Source organism: Acinonyx jubatus, chromosome B2, assembly GCF_027475565.1.
Source record: "Acinonyx jubatus isolate Ajub_Pintada_27869175 chromosome B2, VMU_Ajub_asm_v1.0, whole genome shotgun sequence".
Taxonomy (NCBI): Eukaryota; Metazoa; Chordata; class Mammalia; order Carnivora; family Felidae; genus Acinonyx; species Acinonyx jubatus.
Genome location: NC_069385.1, coordinates 144,313,622 through 144,328,370, shown reverse-complemented (window position 1 = coordinate 144,328,370; position 14,749 = coordinate 144,313,622). Strand labels below are relative to the sequence as shown.

At 38.1% G+C, this 14,749-nt stretch overlaps 1 protein-coding gene across 1 annotated transcript in view; it reads right to left on the bottom strand.

The window, feature by feature from the left end:
* MRS2 (magnesium transporter MRS2) overlaps positions 1-14,749 on the bottom strand; it is a 33,957-nt gene that overhangs the window by 13,807 nt on the left and 5,401 nt on the right. Inside the window, exons 3-7 of the mRNA XM_027040420.2 lie at positions 14,696-14,732; positions 13,369-13,481; positions 3,987-4,160; positions 1,599-1,729; positions 1,046-1,162 (exon numbers count right to left, since the gene is read on the bottom strand). Coding sequence (XP_026896221.1) covers positions 1,046-1,162; positions 1,599-1,729; positions 3,987-4,160; positions 13,369-13,481; positions 14,696-14,732 — 572 coding nt within the window. The remainder of the gene's footprint in view (positions 1-1,045; positions 1,163-1,598; positions 1,730-3,986; positions 4,161-13,368; positions 13,482-14,695; positions 14,733-14,749) is intronic.

Below are 14,749 nucleotides of genomic sequence, written 5' to 3'. Positions count from 1 at the left end.
TATCCCCAATGCAGGATAGCTGGGTTCACTGTATTCCAGGGCCCCAATTCACAGGATTCTCATGCAAATATGCACTACCACCTATAGGAAAATCCAGATGTGTAAATTCTGGTGAAGGAGTGCAAATTAGTGCAAATCAGGTAAAACTAAAAACGAACATAGCATTTCCTTTCCAAGATAGATACCTAATGTTAGTTTCATATAGGAAGAAAAGTGTTCTTGAATGATGTCAATAGTTATTTTGTGAGCCTTTACTTATACTCCCTACCACCCTACCATAGGGAGTAAGTAGGAGTGAAGTGCTCTGTGAAAGACACTTACAAAGTATATTAGACACAGACTGGCCTAATAAAAAGCAAATAAAAGTGTGTTCAAGTTCCTGCTATTATATCTCTCTGCTATAATAGCCCTTTTAATCTTAATTTTTCCTTTTTAAAATATAGGTAACTAATGTCTCAAAATGCTTTAAAAAATCTGTACAGACTGTGGAAACTATGGACGTGACAAAGATGTCTCCATTAATTTCTAAAACTCATCTACAAAGAACAAAAAAATATTGAGTACTTAAAAAGTAAACATTTAACTTGAGTGGGCATAAGGAGAGTAAATGATTTCTAATTTTGTAAGAGATAAAAGATTTATAAGATAAGCGTTTTTACACTAGACAAAAGATACAGAACATATGTCCATGTCTTCCCTTCCTTCGCCGCCATCTCCCCATCCCCACGTGAATATTTCCCTCTTCCACTGTGCTCCCTAGGTTGTCTGGGTAGATGTGTGGGCCACTTTGGTGGCCAGTCCTTTGAAGATACAGGTAATGGTGTGTTTATACTCATCGTAGACCAGCACAGTGTGCACTCAATATATCCTTTTTACACTGAATAAGATGCAATACATATGGGGAAATAGTGAAACAACCGGGGATAAAAGGTGCCTCTATTTTCTGCTTTTCAGAAAACGTTACGTTCTCTATGAAAAACCACCTTGAGGAAGACAGGTGACAGATCCTACCAAAATAAGTAGCAAAGCACGACTACATACTCACAAGACTTGTGGGTCACTCCACTTTGTTAGACAGAGCTCCTCCAGCCTCTCTTCTTCATCCAAGATCTCCAAAATGGACTCTTTGAAAATTTTGATATCGGTTTCTAACTCTGACAGACTAGAAGAGTAGTTGTATGGAAATGATCAATAATATAAACTTACACATTTCACTACAAGAAAAGTGCCTTTTTAAAGTATCTTATCAAATTGATCACTTATACATTGATGGTAAACACTGACTTGTAAAAAAATTTTGATATTTACCATGCACATTAAGAATCAATTCCCAAACCAAAAATACATTAAAGACCCTAATGCAGCATTTCATGCAAAACAGCTTTTCAATAAACATTAGCCCGTGTGCCCTTTTTAGCTCAACTTCCCACCTAGGCTACTTTCCTATTTTGAAGACATGGAGAGTAAGTTGTTACCATTACCAAGACTAGTTGGTATTTTTAAAACAGGTAAGAAACATATTAATTTTGTATCTGAATTTATACAATGCATTTCACTGTTGTGTCTATCTCCCAAATAGGTAAATCACCTGTATTTACCTTTTGCCATTTTGTAGCAAGATGTGCAGTTTGCTTCTGTCTACAGAGGAATGTTTGGGATCCACTAAAGCTTCCAATGTCTCAAGGATCAGTGGTTGCAAAACGCTAAGTTTCCCCTGAAGAGTGCTGATCTAGATAACAACATGACCTTTCATAAGAATTAAAACAATCTTTTTAGAATACTCAGGGTCAGTGATCTATCTTCTGATTAAACACAAAAATCTGTAATGGCTGGGAACACGTCACTGCTGGAATGCTGACTCTGGACAATTCAAGAACTACATCTACCAGGTTATGAGATAAGCACACGTGATGTTGTCACCCGGCTTGCACTTGGTCAACAGGGAAACAGCTCTCATACAGTCTTCCCGCATAAACACTCATTATGAAAGGAACACAGGACTGACGGACTAAAAGTAAACCTGCCGTTCCACGGCTACAACACAAACTCTACAGTTGATAACCCATGTTCTCAGTCAACAGAATGCAGTTCAAAATTCCTATATAACAAACTCTTCTGAAAATCAAAACGTAACTTGGGACTTTAAAAAAACAAATCAGTGTCAAGTCAAAGTCTATTATTCAGGTATATAGAAGCATGGCAGACATTCAGCAAGAAAGCACTGACAGAGCTATCCAGTGGTTAAATATGGATATAACAGTTGGTACAGAGTGTAACAGAATTAAGCAGTAATTAGTAAAACTAGTTAATGACATAAATCCCAGCATTTACTGTTGGTCTCAGCATGAGAACCGAGAGCTTCCTCAGCCTATGTAACCTGTCACTGACCCCTGGCTGCACCTTCTCTTGTCTCCGTCCCCTGCTCCAACTAGTCCCCATTGCAATGGGCTCATACTAGCTTGAGCTCCTGCTTCATTAGCCCGGGTTAAGTGGGGGATGCAGCCATTTCCGGCTCCCTCAGTACAGCAGGGCAGACGAGAGAGAAGGGACGCAGGTTCACCGGGTCCTCACCCACTGTGCGTGCTCTTTCCCTGCTTCCTTCCCTCACTCTGGTTAGCATGCTCCTAAAACTGTTGCATGAAGCTAGCTCCGGACACTAACCTAACGAGAAGGACAGATAATGAACAATCTGTGGGGGCCAGGAGGCCAGTGACCATCCTTGTTCAGGGCCTGACAGGGTCTCCAAACACTCAGTGACTATCAACATAATGGGGGAGTCATTAGAAGAATTACATGTGGCTCCTAGGTCAAACTACGTCTCAAACAGTGGCATCACTAGCTGTCTCAAACAAAGCATTGTACAAACAGAGTGATGTGGAAAGTATTAGAATGATCTGATGAGTGATCTGAGCTATAACATTTATCATGTATATGTGGTTTTACAATATACAATTTAGTTACAGAATAAAATGGAATATATTTAAAACTTTTTTGATATGTTCTCTTGTGTGATACTTAGGAGGTTAAATATTTTGAATTATCACCCCCGAATACAGTTATCAACACTGCACAAAGGACAGCCAACTTAAAATGTGCTTAAGGGAATGTCCTAATAGGACTCTTAAAGAAACTTTGTAAACTATACCTAGGGACCTTAGATCTATTTGATTGGGTCATATAGCTTAAGAATTAACTTCTTTCAGTTGTGGTTTATATACACAATGGAATACTACGTTACTACGTGGCAATGAGAAAGAATGAAATATGGCCTTTTGTAGCAATGTGGATGGAACTGGAGAGTGTGATGCTAAGTGAAATAAGCCATACAGAGAAAGACAGATACCATATGGTTTCACTCTTATGTGGATCTTGAGAAACTTAACAGAAACTCATGGGGGAGGGGAAGGAAAAAAAAAAAACAGGTTAGAGTGGGAGAGAGCCAAAGCATAAGAGACTGTTAAAAACTGAGAACAAACTGAGGGTTGATGGGGGGTGGGAGGGAGGGGAGGGTGGGTGATGGGTATTGAGGAGGGCACCTTTTGGGATGAGCACTGGGTGTTGTATGGAAACCGATTTGACAGTAAATTTCATATATTGAAAAAAAAAAAAAAAAAAAGAATTAACTTCTTTCTCTATACAGGACCCTTAGAGATGTTTTTGTTTGGAGGCAGGGTGTGGTTAGGGAAAGTGCCATTGCAACAATACCGACTTTGTCTTAAACGAGACAAAGAACAGGGACACTCAGTCGGTTAAGCATCCAACTCCAGCTCAGGTCATGATCTCACAGTTTGTGGGTCCAATCCCCATATCAGGCTCTGTGCTGACAGCTCAGAGCCTGGAGCCCGTTTTGGATTCTGTGTCTCCCTCTCCTTCTGGCCCTCCCCCGACTTGTGCTGTCTCGGTCTCTCAGAAATAAATAAATGTTAAAAAAATTTTTTTAACAAACAAGAACAAATCCAAGAGGCTAAATGAAAACATAGGCTCACCCAATATTGTAGGAGCGCTTCTACAGCCCTAAACTCAAAAGGTAAAGGGCATGTGACAAGTTGTCCTTCTCCAGCCAACCGTGAGGGCAGTTCCCGGAATAGCCATTGCTCTAAATTTAAATTACGATAATCTAGTATCAGAAGACACTCTGGAGTTATCACAGCTTTCAAATACTGTAAAAAAAAGAAATCATATGTATGTATACACAAACACATACACATGCCTGTGTGCAAGTTATAGAGCTGTAGGAGACGAGTAACAGCCATAAAGTAGGGCTTAATACGTTTTTAAACTTGGATTAAGCCTAAACCAAATCATTGTGAACTAGGTTTTTTTTTTAAAAACCCTAAAATATACTTTTTAAAGAAAGGAAGCCTAAAATATATGTAAGTCTTGATACCTCTAACCCTCAACAGAACTGGAATCAAACTACATATGAAGACTTACGGGTAATCATGAGAGTAACAGGGAACAAAGAAAAGGTTTTCTTAAAAGTCACGTTTTGGTGGACTTTCAGAAACGACTTAATCCTGATTAGTTTGGCTGAAATGGGAAAGTTGCCTTTTTAAAATGTTACCAAAGCATATTAAGCTATCTGAAAATATAAAGACAAAACATAATCTTAATGCTCTAATTTAGAACACCATGAAATTAGAAATTTATTCTAAAGACTGGCATCCTTTTAGTGAGAAGAGTCATATGGACAGGTAGCCTGTGGCCACTGTATTAGTGACATAAAAATTAGAGATTTTTCACATTTTTTTCCTAACGTTTTATGACACTTTTTATACGGAAAAGTTGAAAAATCACAGTGAACACCTACATACATATCATTTAGACTGTATAATTAGCATTCTGCTAAATTTGCTTTATCACACACTTCTCCATCAAAGAGATAATTTTTTAAAAATTATCAGGGGAAAGAGTTATTTTAATTCCAGTATACTTAACACAGTGTTATGTTAGTTCCAGGTGTACAATATAGTGACTCAGCAACTGTATATGTTACTCAGTGTTCATCATTGTAAGTGTACTCTTAATGCCCTTCACCTCTTTCACCCATCCCCCCCACCCTCTCCACACTGGTGACCACCAGTGTGTTCTCTGTAGCTAAGAGTCTGGTTTTTTGGTTTGTGTCTTTTTTACTTTGTTCATTTTTGTTTCTTAAATTCCACATGAGTAAATACATATGGCACCTGTCTTTCTGACTTTTTTCACTTACCATTACATTCTCTAGCTCCATCCATGTTGTTACAAATAGCAAGATTTAATACTTTCTTATGGCTAATATTCCATTGTGTGTGTGTATACCTCACTTCCTTTATCCATTCATCTACTGATGAACACCTGGGTTGCTTCCATAATTTGGTTATTGTAAATAATGCTGCTATAAACACAGGGGTGCATATATCTTTTCAAGTTAGTGTTTTCGTTTTCTTTGGGTTAATACCCAGTGGTGTGATTGCTGAATCATAGGGTAGTTCTATTTTTAACTGTTTCAGGGATCTCCATACTGTTTTCCACAATGGCTGTACCAGTTTGCATTGCCACCAACAGTGCACGAGGTTCCTTTCTCTCCACATTCTCACCAACACCTGCTGTTTCTTGCATTTTTGATTCTAGCCATTCAGATAGCTGTGAGATAATATCTCACTGTGGTTTTGATTTGTATTTCCCTGATGATGAGTGATGTTCAACACCTTTTCATGTGTCTGTTGGCCATCTGTATGTCTTCATTGGAAAAAAGTCTGTTCATGTCTCTGCTCATTTTTTAATTGGATTATTTGGTATTTTTGGTGTTGAGCATGGATTGGAGATAGTACCAGAAGTGCCAGGCCCTGGGGAACAAGGGAAACTACACTGCAGACACTACACAGGACCTCTTCTTCATAAGAACATTCCCTTCAAGGACAGGAGCTGTAGCTGACTTTCCTACACACAGAAACAGGTAGAGATACTCATACAGAATGAGAAGACAGGGAATTTGCCCCAAGTAAAAGAACAGGACAAGGCCATAGCCAGAGATCTAAATAAAACAGATATAGGTAACAAACCTGATGGAGAATTTAAAACAATGATCATAGGGATACTCAATGGACTTAAGAGTGGACAACATCAGTGAGACCCTTGACAAAGAGATGAGGAAACATAAAGAGATAAAGGGCTCAATACATGAAATGAGAAACATTTCGCTTGATGGAATAAACAGCAGGCTGAAGAAGCAGAGGAATGAATTAATGACCTAGAAGACAGAATAATGTAACCAAGCTATACAAAAGGGAGAAAAAAGAATTATGCAACAGGAGAAGAGCCTTAGGGAACTCAGTGACTCCATCAAACATAATAACATTCGTATTACGGGAGCCCCAAAAGAAGAGAGACAAAAGGAGGTAGAGAATTTATCTGAAGAAAAATAGCTGAAAACTTCCCTAATGTGGGGAAGGAAACAGATATCCAGATTCAAGAGGCACAGAGAACTCCCAACAAAATCAACATAAGCATATCCACACGAAGACCTATTGTAATTAAAATGGCAAAATACAGTGATAAAGAAATAATATTAAAAGCAGCAATAGAAGACAGTTACATACAAAGGAAACTCCATAAGCTTAGCAACAGATTTTTTTCAGCAGGAATTTTCCAAGACAGAGAGATGGCATGATACATTCAAAGTACAAAATGGGAGAAACCTGCTGCCAAGAAAGAATACTCTATCCAGGGGCTCCTGGGTGGTTTAGTTGGTTGAGCGTCTGACTTTGGCTCAGGTCATGATCTCACAGTTCGTGAATTCGAGCTCTACATTAGGTTCTGTGCTAACTCTCAGAGCCTGTAGCCTGCTTCAGATTCTGTATCTCCCTCTCTCTCTTCCCCTCCCCCGCTTGTACTCTGTCTCTCAAAAACAAATAAATATTTTTATTTTTTTTTAATGTTTTATTTATTTTTGAGACAGAGCATGAACGGGGGAGGGGCAGAGAGAGAGGGAGACACAGAATCGGAAGCAGGCTCCAGGCTCTGAGCCATCAGCCCAGAGCCCAACGCGGGGCTCGAACTCGCGGACCGCGAGATCGTGACCTGAGCTGAAGTCAGCCGCTTAACCGACTGAGCCACCCAGACGCCCCTGAATATTTTTAAAATATTAAAAAAGAGAATACTCTATTCAGCAAGGTTGTCATTCAGAATTGAAATAGAGATAAAGAGTTACCCAGGCAAACAAAAACTAAAGGAACTCATGGCCACTAATTCCAATCCTAGAAATGTTAAAGGGGAATCCTTGACTGCAAAGGAAAGACCAAAAATGACAGTATGAAGGTAAGAAACACAAAATCAGTAAAAATGAACATTTCTGGAAAAAAAAAATCAGTCAAGAAACTCACAAAATAAAAGGACGTAAAATATGACATGTATACCTAAAATGTGGGGGCGGGAGGGGAGAAGTAAAGAATGGGTCCAAACTTAAATGACCATCAACTTAATACAGACTGCAAAAGACGTTGTATATAAACCTAATGATAACCAGAAATCAAAACCAGTGATATGAAAAAAATAAAGAGAAAAGACTCCAAGTATATCACAAAAGAAACCCAGCAAACCATGAAAGAAAGAAAGGATCAGAGAAAACCTTCAGAAACAACCACAAATCATATAAATGGCATAAATACATTATTTTGAATGTAAATGAACTACACACTCCAATCAAAAAACACAGAGTAACAAAATGGATTAAAAAAAAAAAAGACCAATCTATATGCTGTCCATAAGACACGCATTTTAGACTTAAAAATACATGCAGATCAAAAGTGAGGGGGTGGAAATATTTGTCATGTGCATGGAAGTGAAAAGAAAGCTGGGATAGCAATATTTAGATCACATAAAATAGATTTTAAGAATGTAATTGGGGCACCTGGGTGGCTCACTCTGTTGAATGCCCGACTTTGGCTCAGGTCATAATCTTGTGGTTCATGAGTTTGAGCCCTGCATCAGGCTCTGTGCTGACAGCTTATAGCCTGGAGCCTGCTTTGAGTTCTGTATCTCCTTCTCTCTCTGCCCCTCCCCTGCTCACACTCTGTCTCTATCTCTCAAAAATAAACAAACTTAAAGTTTTCAAAAACAAAAACTGGGGTGCCTGGGTAGCTCGGTCGGTTAAGCGTCCGACTTCGGCTCAGGTCATGATCTCACAGTCCGTGGGTTCGAGCCCCGCATCAGGCTCTGTGCTGACGGCTCAGAGCCTGGAGCCTGTTTCCGATTCTGTGTCTCCCTCTCTCTCTGCCCCTCCCCTGTTCACGCTCTCTCTCTGTCCCAAAAATAAATAAACGTTAAAAAAAAATTAAAAAAAAACAAAAAACAAAAACGAAGACTGTAATAAGAGACGAAGAGGGACAATACAACAAGAAGATGTAACAATTTTAAATATTAACACACCCAACATGGAAGCAACCAAATACATAAAATAGTTAAACATAAAGGAACTAATTGAGAATAATACAATAAAAATAGGGGACTTTAACACCTTACTTATATCAATGGACAAATCATCCAATCAGAAAATCAACAAGTTAGGGGCGCCTGGGTGGCTCAGTCGGTTGAGCGGCCGACTTCAGCTCACGTCAGGATCTTGCGGTCCGTGAGTTTGAGCCCCGCGTCGGGCTCTGCGCTCACAGCTCAGAGCCCGGAACCCACTTCCGATTCTGTGTCTCCCTCTCTCTCTGCCCCTCCCCTGCTCACGTTCTCTCTCTCTCTCTCTCAAACATAAACATTTAAAAAAAAATAATAAAAGAAAATCAACAAGTTAGGTGATGGGCATTGAAGAGGGAATCTTTTGGGATGAGCACTGAGTGTTGTATGGAAGCTAATTTGACAATAAATTTCAGATATTTAAAAAAAAAATCAACAAGGAAACAATGGTTTTTTTTTTTTTTTTGAGAAAAAGAGAGAGAGGCAGAGAGAGACTCCCAAAAGAGGCAGAGAGAGAGAAAGAAGAGAGAAAGAGAGAGAGAAAGAGAGAAAGAAACAGGGCTCGAGATTACCTGATGTGGGACTCAAATTCACGAACCATGAGATCACAACCTGAGCCGAAGTCAGATGCTTAATGACTGAGCCACCCAGCACCTGGAAACCATGGCTTTGAATAACACACTGGATCACATGGATTTAACAGATATATTCAGAACATTCCATCCTAAAACAGCACAATACACATTCTTTCCAAATGCACATGGAACATTCTCTAGAATAGATCACATACTAGGCAAAAAAAACCAAGCCTCAACAAACTGAAAAAGATCAAATTCATACCATGCATCTTTTCTGATCATAACACTATGAAACTAGAAATCAACCATAAGAACAAACCTGGAAAGAACACAACAAATACATGGAAGTTAAATAATATGCTACTAAACAATGAATGGTCAAACAGGAAACAAAAGAAGAAAGCTGGAAACAAAGTGCATGGAAACAAGTGAAAATGAATACACAATGGTCCAAAATCTTTCGGATGCAGCAAAAATGGTCCTAAGAGGGAAATATACAGCAATACAGGCCTGCCTGAAGAAGCAAGAACAATCTCAAGTAAACAACCTAACCTTACACCTGAAGAAGCTAGATAAAGACTAACAAAGCCTAAAGCCAGCAGAAAAAAGGAAATAAAGATTAGACCAGAGAGAACTATAAGCCAATATCTCTGTGAACACAGATGCAAAAATCCTCAACAAAATACCAGCAAACCAAATGCAACAATAAATCAAAACAATCATTTACTATGATCAAGTGGAAATTATTCCTGGGATGCACGGGTGATTCAATATTTGCAAATCAATCAACATGATACATGACATCCACAAGAGAAAGAATAAAAACCATACGATCATTTCAACAGATGCAGAGAAAGCATTTGAAGAAGTACAACATCCATGATAAAAATCCTCCACAAAGTAGGTTTAGAGGGAACATACCTCAACATAATAAAGGCCATATATGAAAAACTCACAGCGAACATCATCCTCAATGGTGAAAAACTGAGAGCTTTTCCACTAAGATCAGGAACAAGAATGTGCTTGCTCACCACTTTTACTCAACATAGTACTGGAAGTCCTAGCCACAGCAATCAGACAACAAAAAGAAATAAATTATCCAATTTGGCAAGGAATAAGTAAAACTTCCACTATTTGCAGATGATGTGATACTACATATAGGAAACCCTGAGGACTCCACCACAAAAGTGCTAGAGCTAATACACGAATTCAGTAAAGTCGCAGGGTACAAATCAACGTAAAGAAATCTGTCCATTTCTATACACTGATGATGAAGCAGCAGAGACAGAAATTAGGAAAAAAAATCCCATTTACAATTGCATGAAAAATGATAAGATACTGGGGCACCTAGGCGGCTCAGTAAGTTGAGCATCCAACTTCAGCTCAGGTCATGATCTTATGAGTTTGAGCCCCACACTGGGCTCTATGCTGACAGCTCAGAGCCTAGAGCCTGCTTTGGATTCTATGTCTCCCCTCTCTCTGCCCTCTCCCCTGCTCTCTCTCTCGCTCTCTCAAAATAAGTATTAAAAAATTAAAAAAAAAAAAAGATACCTTGGAATAAATGTAACCAAAGAGGTGAAAGACCTGTACTGGAAACTATAAAACACTGATGAAAGAAGAAATTCAAGACGACACAAAGAAATGGAAAGACATTCCATGCTCATGGATTGGAAGAATAAATACTGTTAAACTGTCTATACTACACCAAACAATCTGTACATTTAATGCAATCCCTATCAAAATACCAACAGCATTTTTCACAGAGCTAGAACAAACAGTCCTAAAATTTGTGCAGAACCACAAAAGACCCTGAAATAGCCAAAGCAATCTTGAAAAAGCAAAGCAAAATGGGAGGCATCACAATTCTGGATTTCAAGTTGTATTTCAAAGCTTCAATAGTCAAAACAGTAGGGTACTGGCACAAAAACAGACACACAGACCAATGGAACAGAATAGAAAGCCCAGAAATAAACACACAGTTATATAGTTAATTAATGTTTGACAAAGCAGGAAAGAATATCCAATGGGAAAGACAGTCTCTTCAACAAATGGTGCTGGGAAAACTAGACAGCAACATGCAAAAGAATGAAACTGGACCACTTTCTTACACCATACACAAAAACAAATTCAAAATGGATTAAAGACCTAAACATGAGACCTGAAACCACAAAACCCCTAGGAGAGAACACAGGCAGTAAGTATCTTTTTTGCCATTGGCTATAGTAACATTTTTCTAGACATGTCTCTTGAGGTAAGGAAACAAAAACAAAAATAAACTAATGGGACTACATCAACATAAAAAGCTCCTGCAGAGCAAACAGAGGAAACAATGAACAAAACCAAAAGGCAACCTATGGAATGAAAGAAGATATTTGCAAATGACATATCCAATAAAGGGTTAGTGTCTAAAAGAACCAATAAAACTCAATACCCAAGAAACAAATAGTTCAAATAAAAATGGGCAAAAGACATGGGCAGACGTTTCTCCAAAGAAGACATACATCTTCTCCAAAGAAGATGGCTAACAGGCACATGAAAAGATGCTCATTATCACTTATTATTAGGGAAACACAAATCAAAACTACAAGGAGATAACACCTCACACCTGTCAGAATGGCTAAAATCAACAACACAAAAAACAAGAGATGCTGGAGGAGAATGTGGAGAAAAAGGAACCTCATGCACTGTTGGTGGAAATGCAAACTGGTGCAGCCACGTGGCAAACAGTGCGGAGGTCCCTCAAAAAGGTAAAAATAGAACTACCCTATGATCCAGTAATTGCACTACTAGGTATTCACCCAAAGAATACAAAAATACTGATTTGAAGAGATACATGTGTTGCTATGTTTATAGCAGATTATTTACAATAGTCAAGATATGGAAGCAGCCCAAATATCTGATTGATGAGTGGATAAAGAGATGAGATATATACATATATTATTCAGCCATAAAAAATAATGAAATCTTGCCATCTGCAAAGATATGGATGGAGCTGAAGAGTATAATGCTAAGTGAAGTAAGTCAGAGAAAGACAAATACCCTGTAATTTCACTCATATATGGAATTTAAGAAAGACAAAAAAAAAGGAGCAAAGGGGGAAAAAAAAAGAGACAAACCAAGAAACTAAGATTCCTTAACTGTAGACAACAAACTGATGGTCACCAGAGGGGTAGGTGGGTGGAGGGATGGGGACAACAGGTCATGGGGATTAAGGACTGCACTTGTCATGATGAGCACTGGTGATTAAAGTAAAAATTTTTTAAAAAATCAATAAAAATGTTGCTGGTATTTTCACAGGGATTGCATAAATCTGCAGATTGCTTCTGGAAGTCTGGACATTTTAACTATTTGTTCTCCCAATCCATGAGCATGGAATATCTTTCCATTTTTTCATGTCATCTTGAATTTCTTTTATTGATGTTTTATTTCTAGGTATTTTATTATTTTTGGTATTATTATTACTATTTCTGATACAATTGTAAACAGGACTGTTTAATTTCTCTACTACTTCGTTATTAGTGTACAGAAATGCAATGGATTTCTGTCTGTTGATCTTGTATCCTGTGATTTACTGAATTCACGTATCAGTTCTTGTAGTTTTTTGGTGGACAAAGATACTTTTTTAAAGGGTTCTAGCTATCAATAACAAAAGTGAAGAATATTTTCTGAAGACTGCTTCCATTATTAGTTTTTTTAAAAATTCTAGTTAAAACGACAGAAATCTGCCATCAAAGACTTTTTAAAGAAAGCAAGCCTCATGTCTACTGGAGGGCCAATACCATTGAGAACCATGTCTCATCTATTTCTGAACTCTAGACATTAGCCCATCCAAATTACATAGGTTCAAATTTATTCTGAATCACTAAGGAAAATTACATTGTATTTAGTGTACTCTGAGTAGACGGGAGAAGACTTTTAGAAAGCTTTCTGTTGAAATAAAAATATAAGTTAAGATTATAAATTTTAAGGGATATTCCTGGGCTATTTGAAGACCCAGAATATATGTTCTTGGTGGCTAAAGTTATGCTATGATGACACATAACTGTATACAACTGAAAATGTCTATTATAATCAAGATTCTTTCTCCTACCATTTCAGAAACTAGAAACCAAATTCCAACAGCGAGAATAGAGACTGCAGTCAGAACTCTTCCAACACAAAATAGAGCAAGAGTCATGCCTGCTGAACATATGTACAGAACCCACGGAAGAGTTACACTCATAATGACACGTTATGTTATCAAGTACCCTAGGTCTCACACATCCATTGTCAGTACAAAGGTACTTTTCACCTAGATACTGATCAAGACAGCTAGGAAGCAGGAAAGGACGATGACATAAAAACCCTTTACCTCCATTCTCATGATAATTCTATTGTTTCTTGTTGTGATGCTCATCACATGCTGAAACCTCAGATCTCTGGCTTGAAGACCTAATTCTTGATATAAGTCAGTTTTCTTCTTTTCTATAAAAGAAAGATTTTTAACAAAAAGCGTGGGCCAAACCAATAAAGTGAGGAGTTTAGTTTTGTATCAGAGCACCCCTCCCACCACCAAGATCACTTTCTACTACCAGAAACAAGCCCAAATTAGTCTTTTTAGTGGCCATTTTAGCCTCAAAACAAATTCAAGTAAACTTGGTCAAACTCTAATAATTCTTTTTTGGTCTTATCCATACTTCATAAAATGTCTTTGTACACAGAAGCCCCCGGGGACCAAAATAACCACAGCCATACATGATTAGGACTCATGGTATTGATTTCAAGCTCTAGAGACGGACCACCTTTTTTTGTTTTTTGTTTTAATACATATTGTAAAGAACTACATTTCCTGTTTTCTATCTTCAGTATTTTAAATCTGTGAAGAGATAATTCAACTTTCTTGGTTCTTGGACTAACAGAAAATGAGAAAATAAAGTCAGTTCTTCACTAGATTCTCGTACCTGAAAACTAAACTTACTACTTAAGAGAAAGCATGATGGATGAAGAAACTCAAGAAACGATATGGTTACAGTAGCATCTGTACTTGTAGTGTCAAATCACACCTGTGACAGAGCTCGAAGTACAACAGTCATTTGAAGGACATAATGAGCAAAACACACCCAAAATATCCCACCAGGATCTCAGCAATGGCAGGGACAGGATCATGGGGTTGGAAGCACATGAGAGATCTGCGGCCGGCATCTGAGGTCAGACAGTAAAGCAATGCTTAGTTTCATTTTAAAAAGTAACTGTCCATCAGCAGCAGAGTCCGTCTAGTGCCCTGTCCTTCCTGTCTTCTGTCACCCATTGCCACTGCAATGTCAATAGTATTCTGTAAGTCTGTCTTACATGTGGAACAGAAGATGTGTATGTGGACTAGGGCAGTGAAAGGGAGACTAAAGAGAAATTAAATGCACTCCAGCTGCATACCAGCCTCTGCTCTCAAAATATCCCTTTAACATCTGGTTAGAGAGGAAGTGGCTCCTGACAAAAAACCAAAAACCAGTTCTGGGAGAATTGTCCAGGTACTGCCAGTTTCAATTAGGACAGATGGACAAATGCTGAAGACAGATCTCTTTCAATATATCCACACACGCAAAGAAAATCCTACTCAAAACACTACAATTTTTTAATTTCCATCAGATTCATTCACTGATTAAAAAAGAAAAGTAATTTACAAAAAAATTAAACATACTCACCAAAAGAAGTAACGTTTCCCTCTTTGTCAAATTTTGTCTGAAGAAAGTAATAAA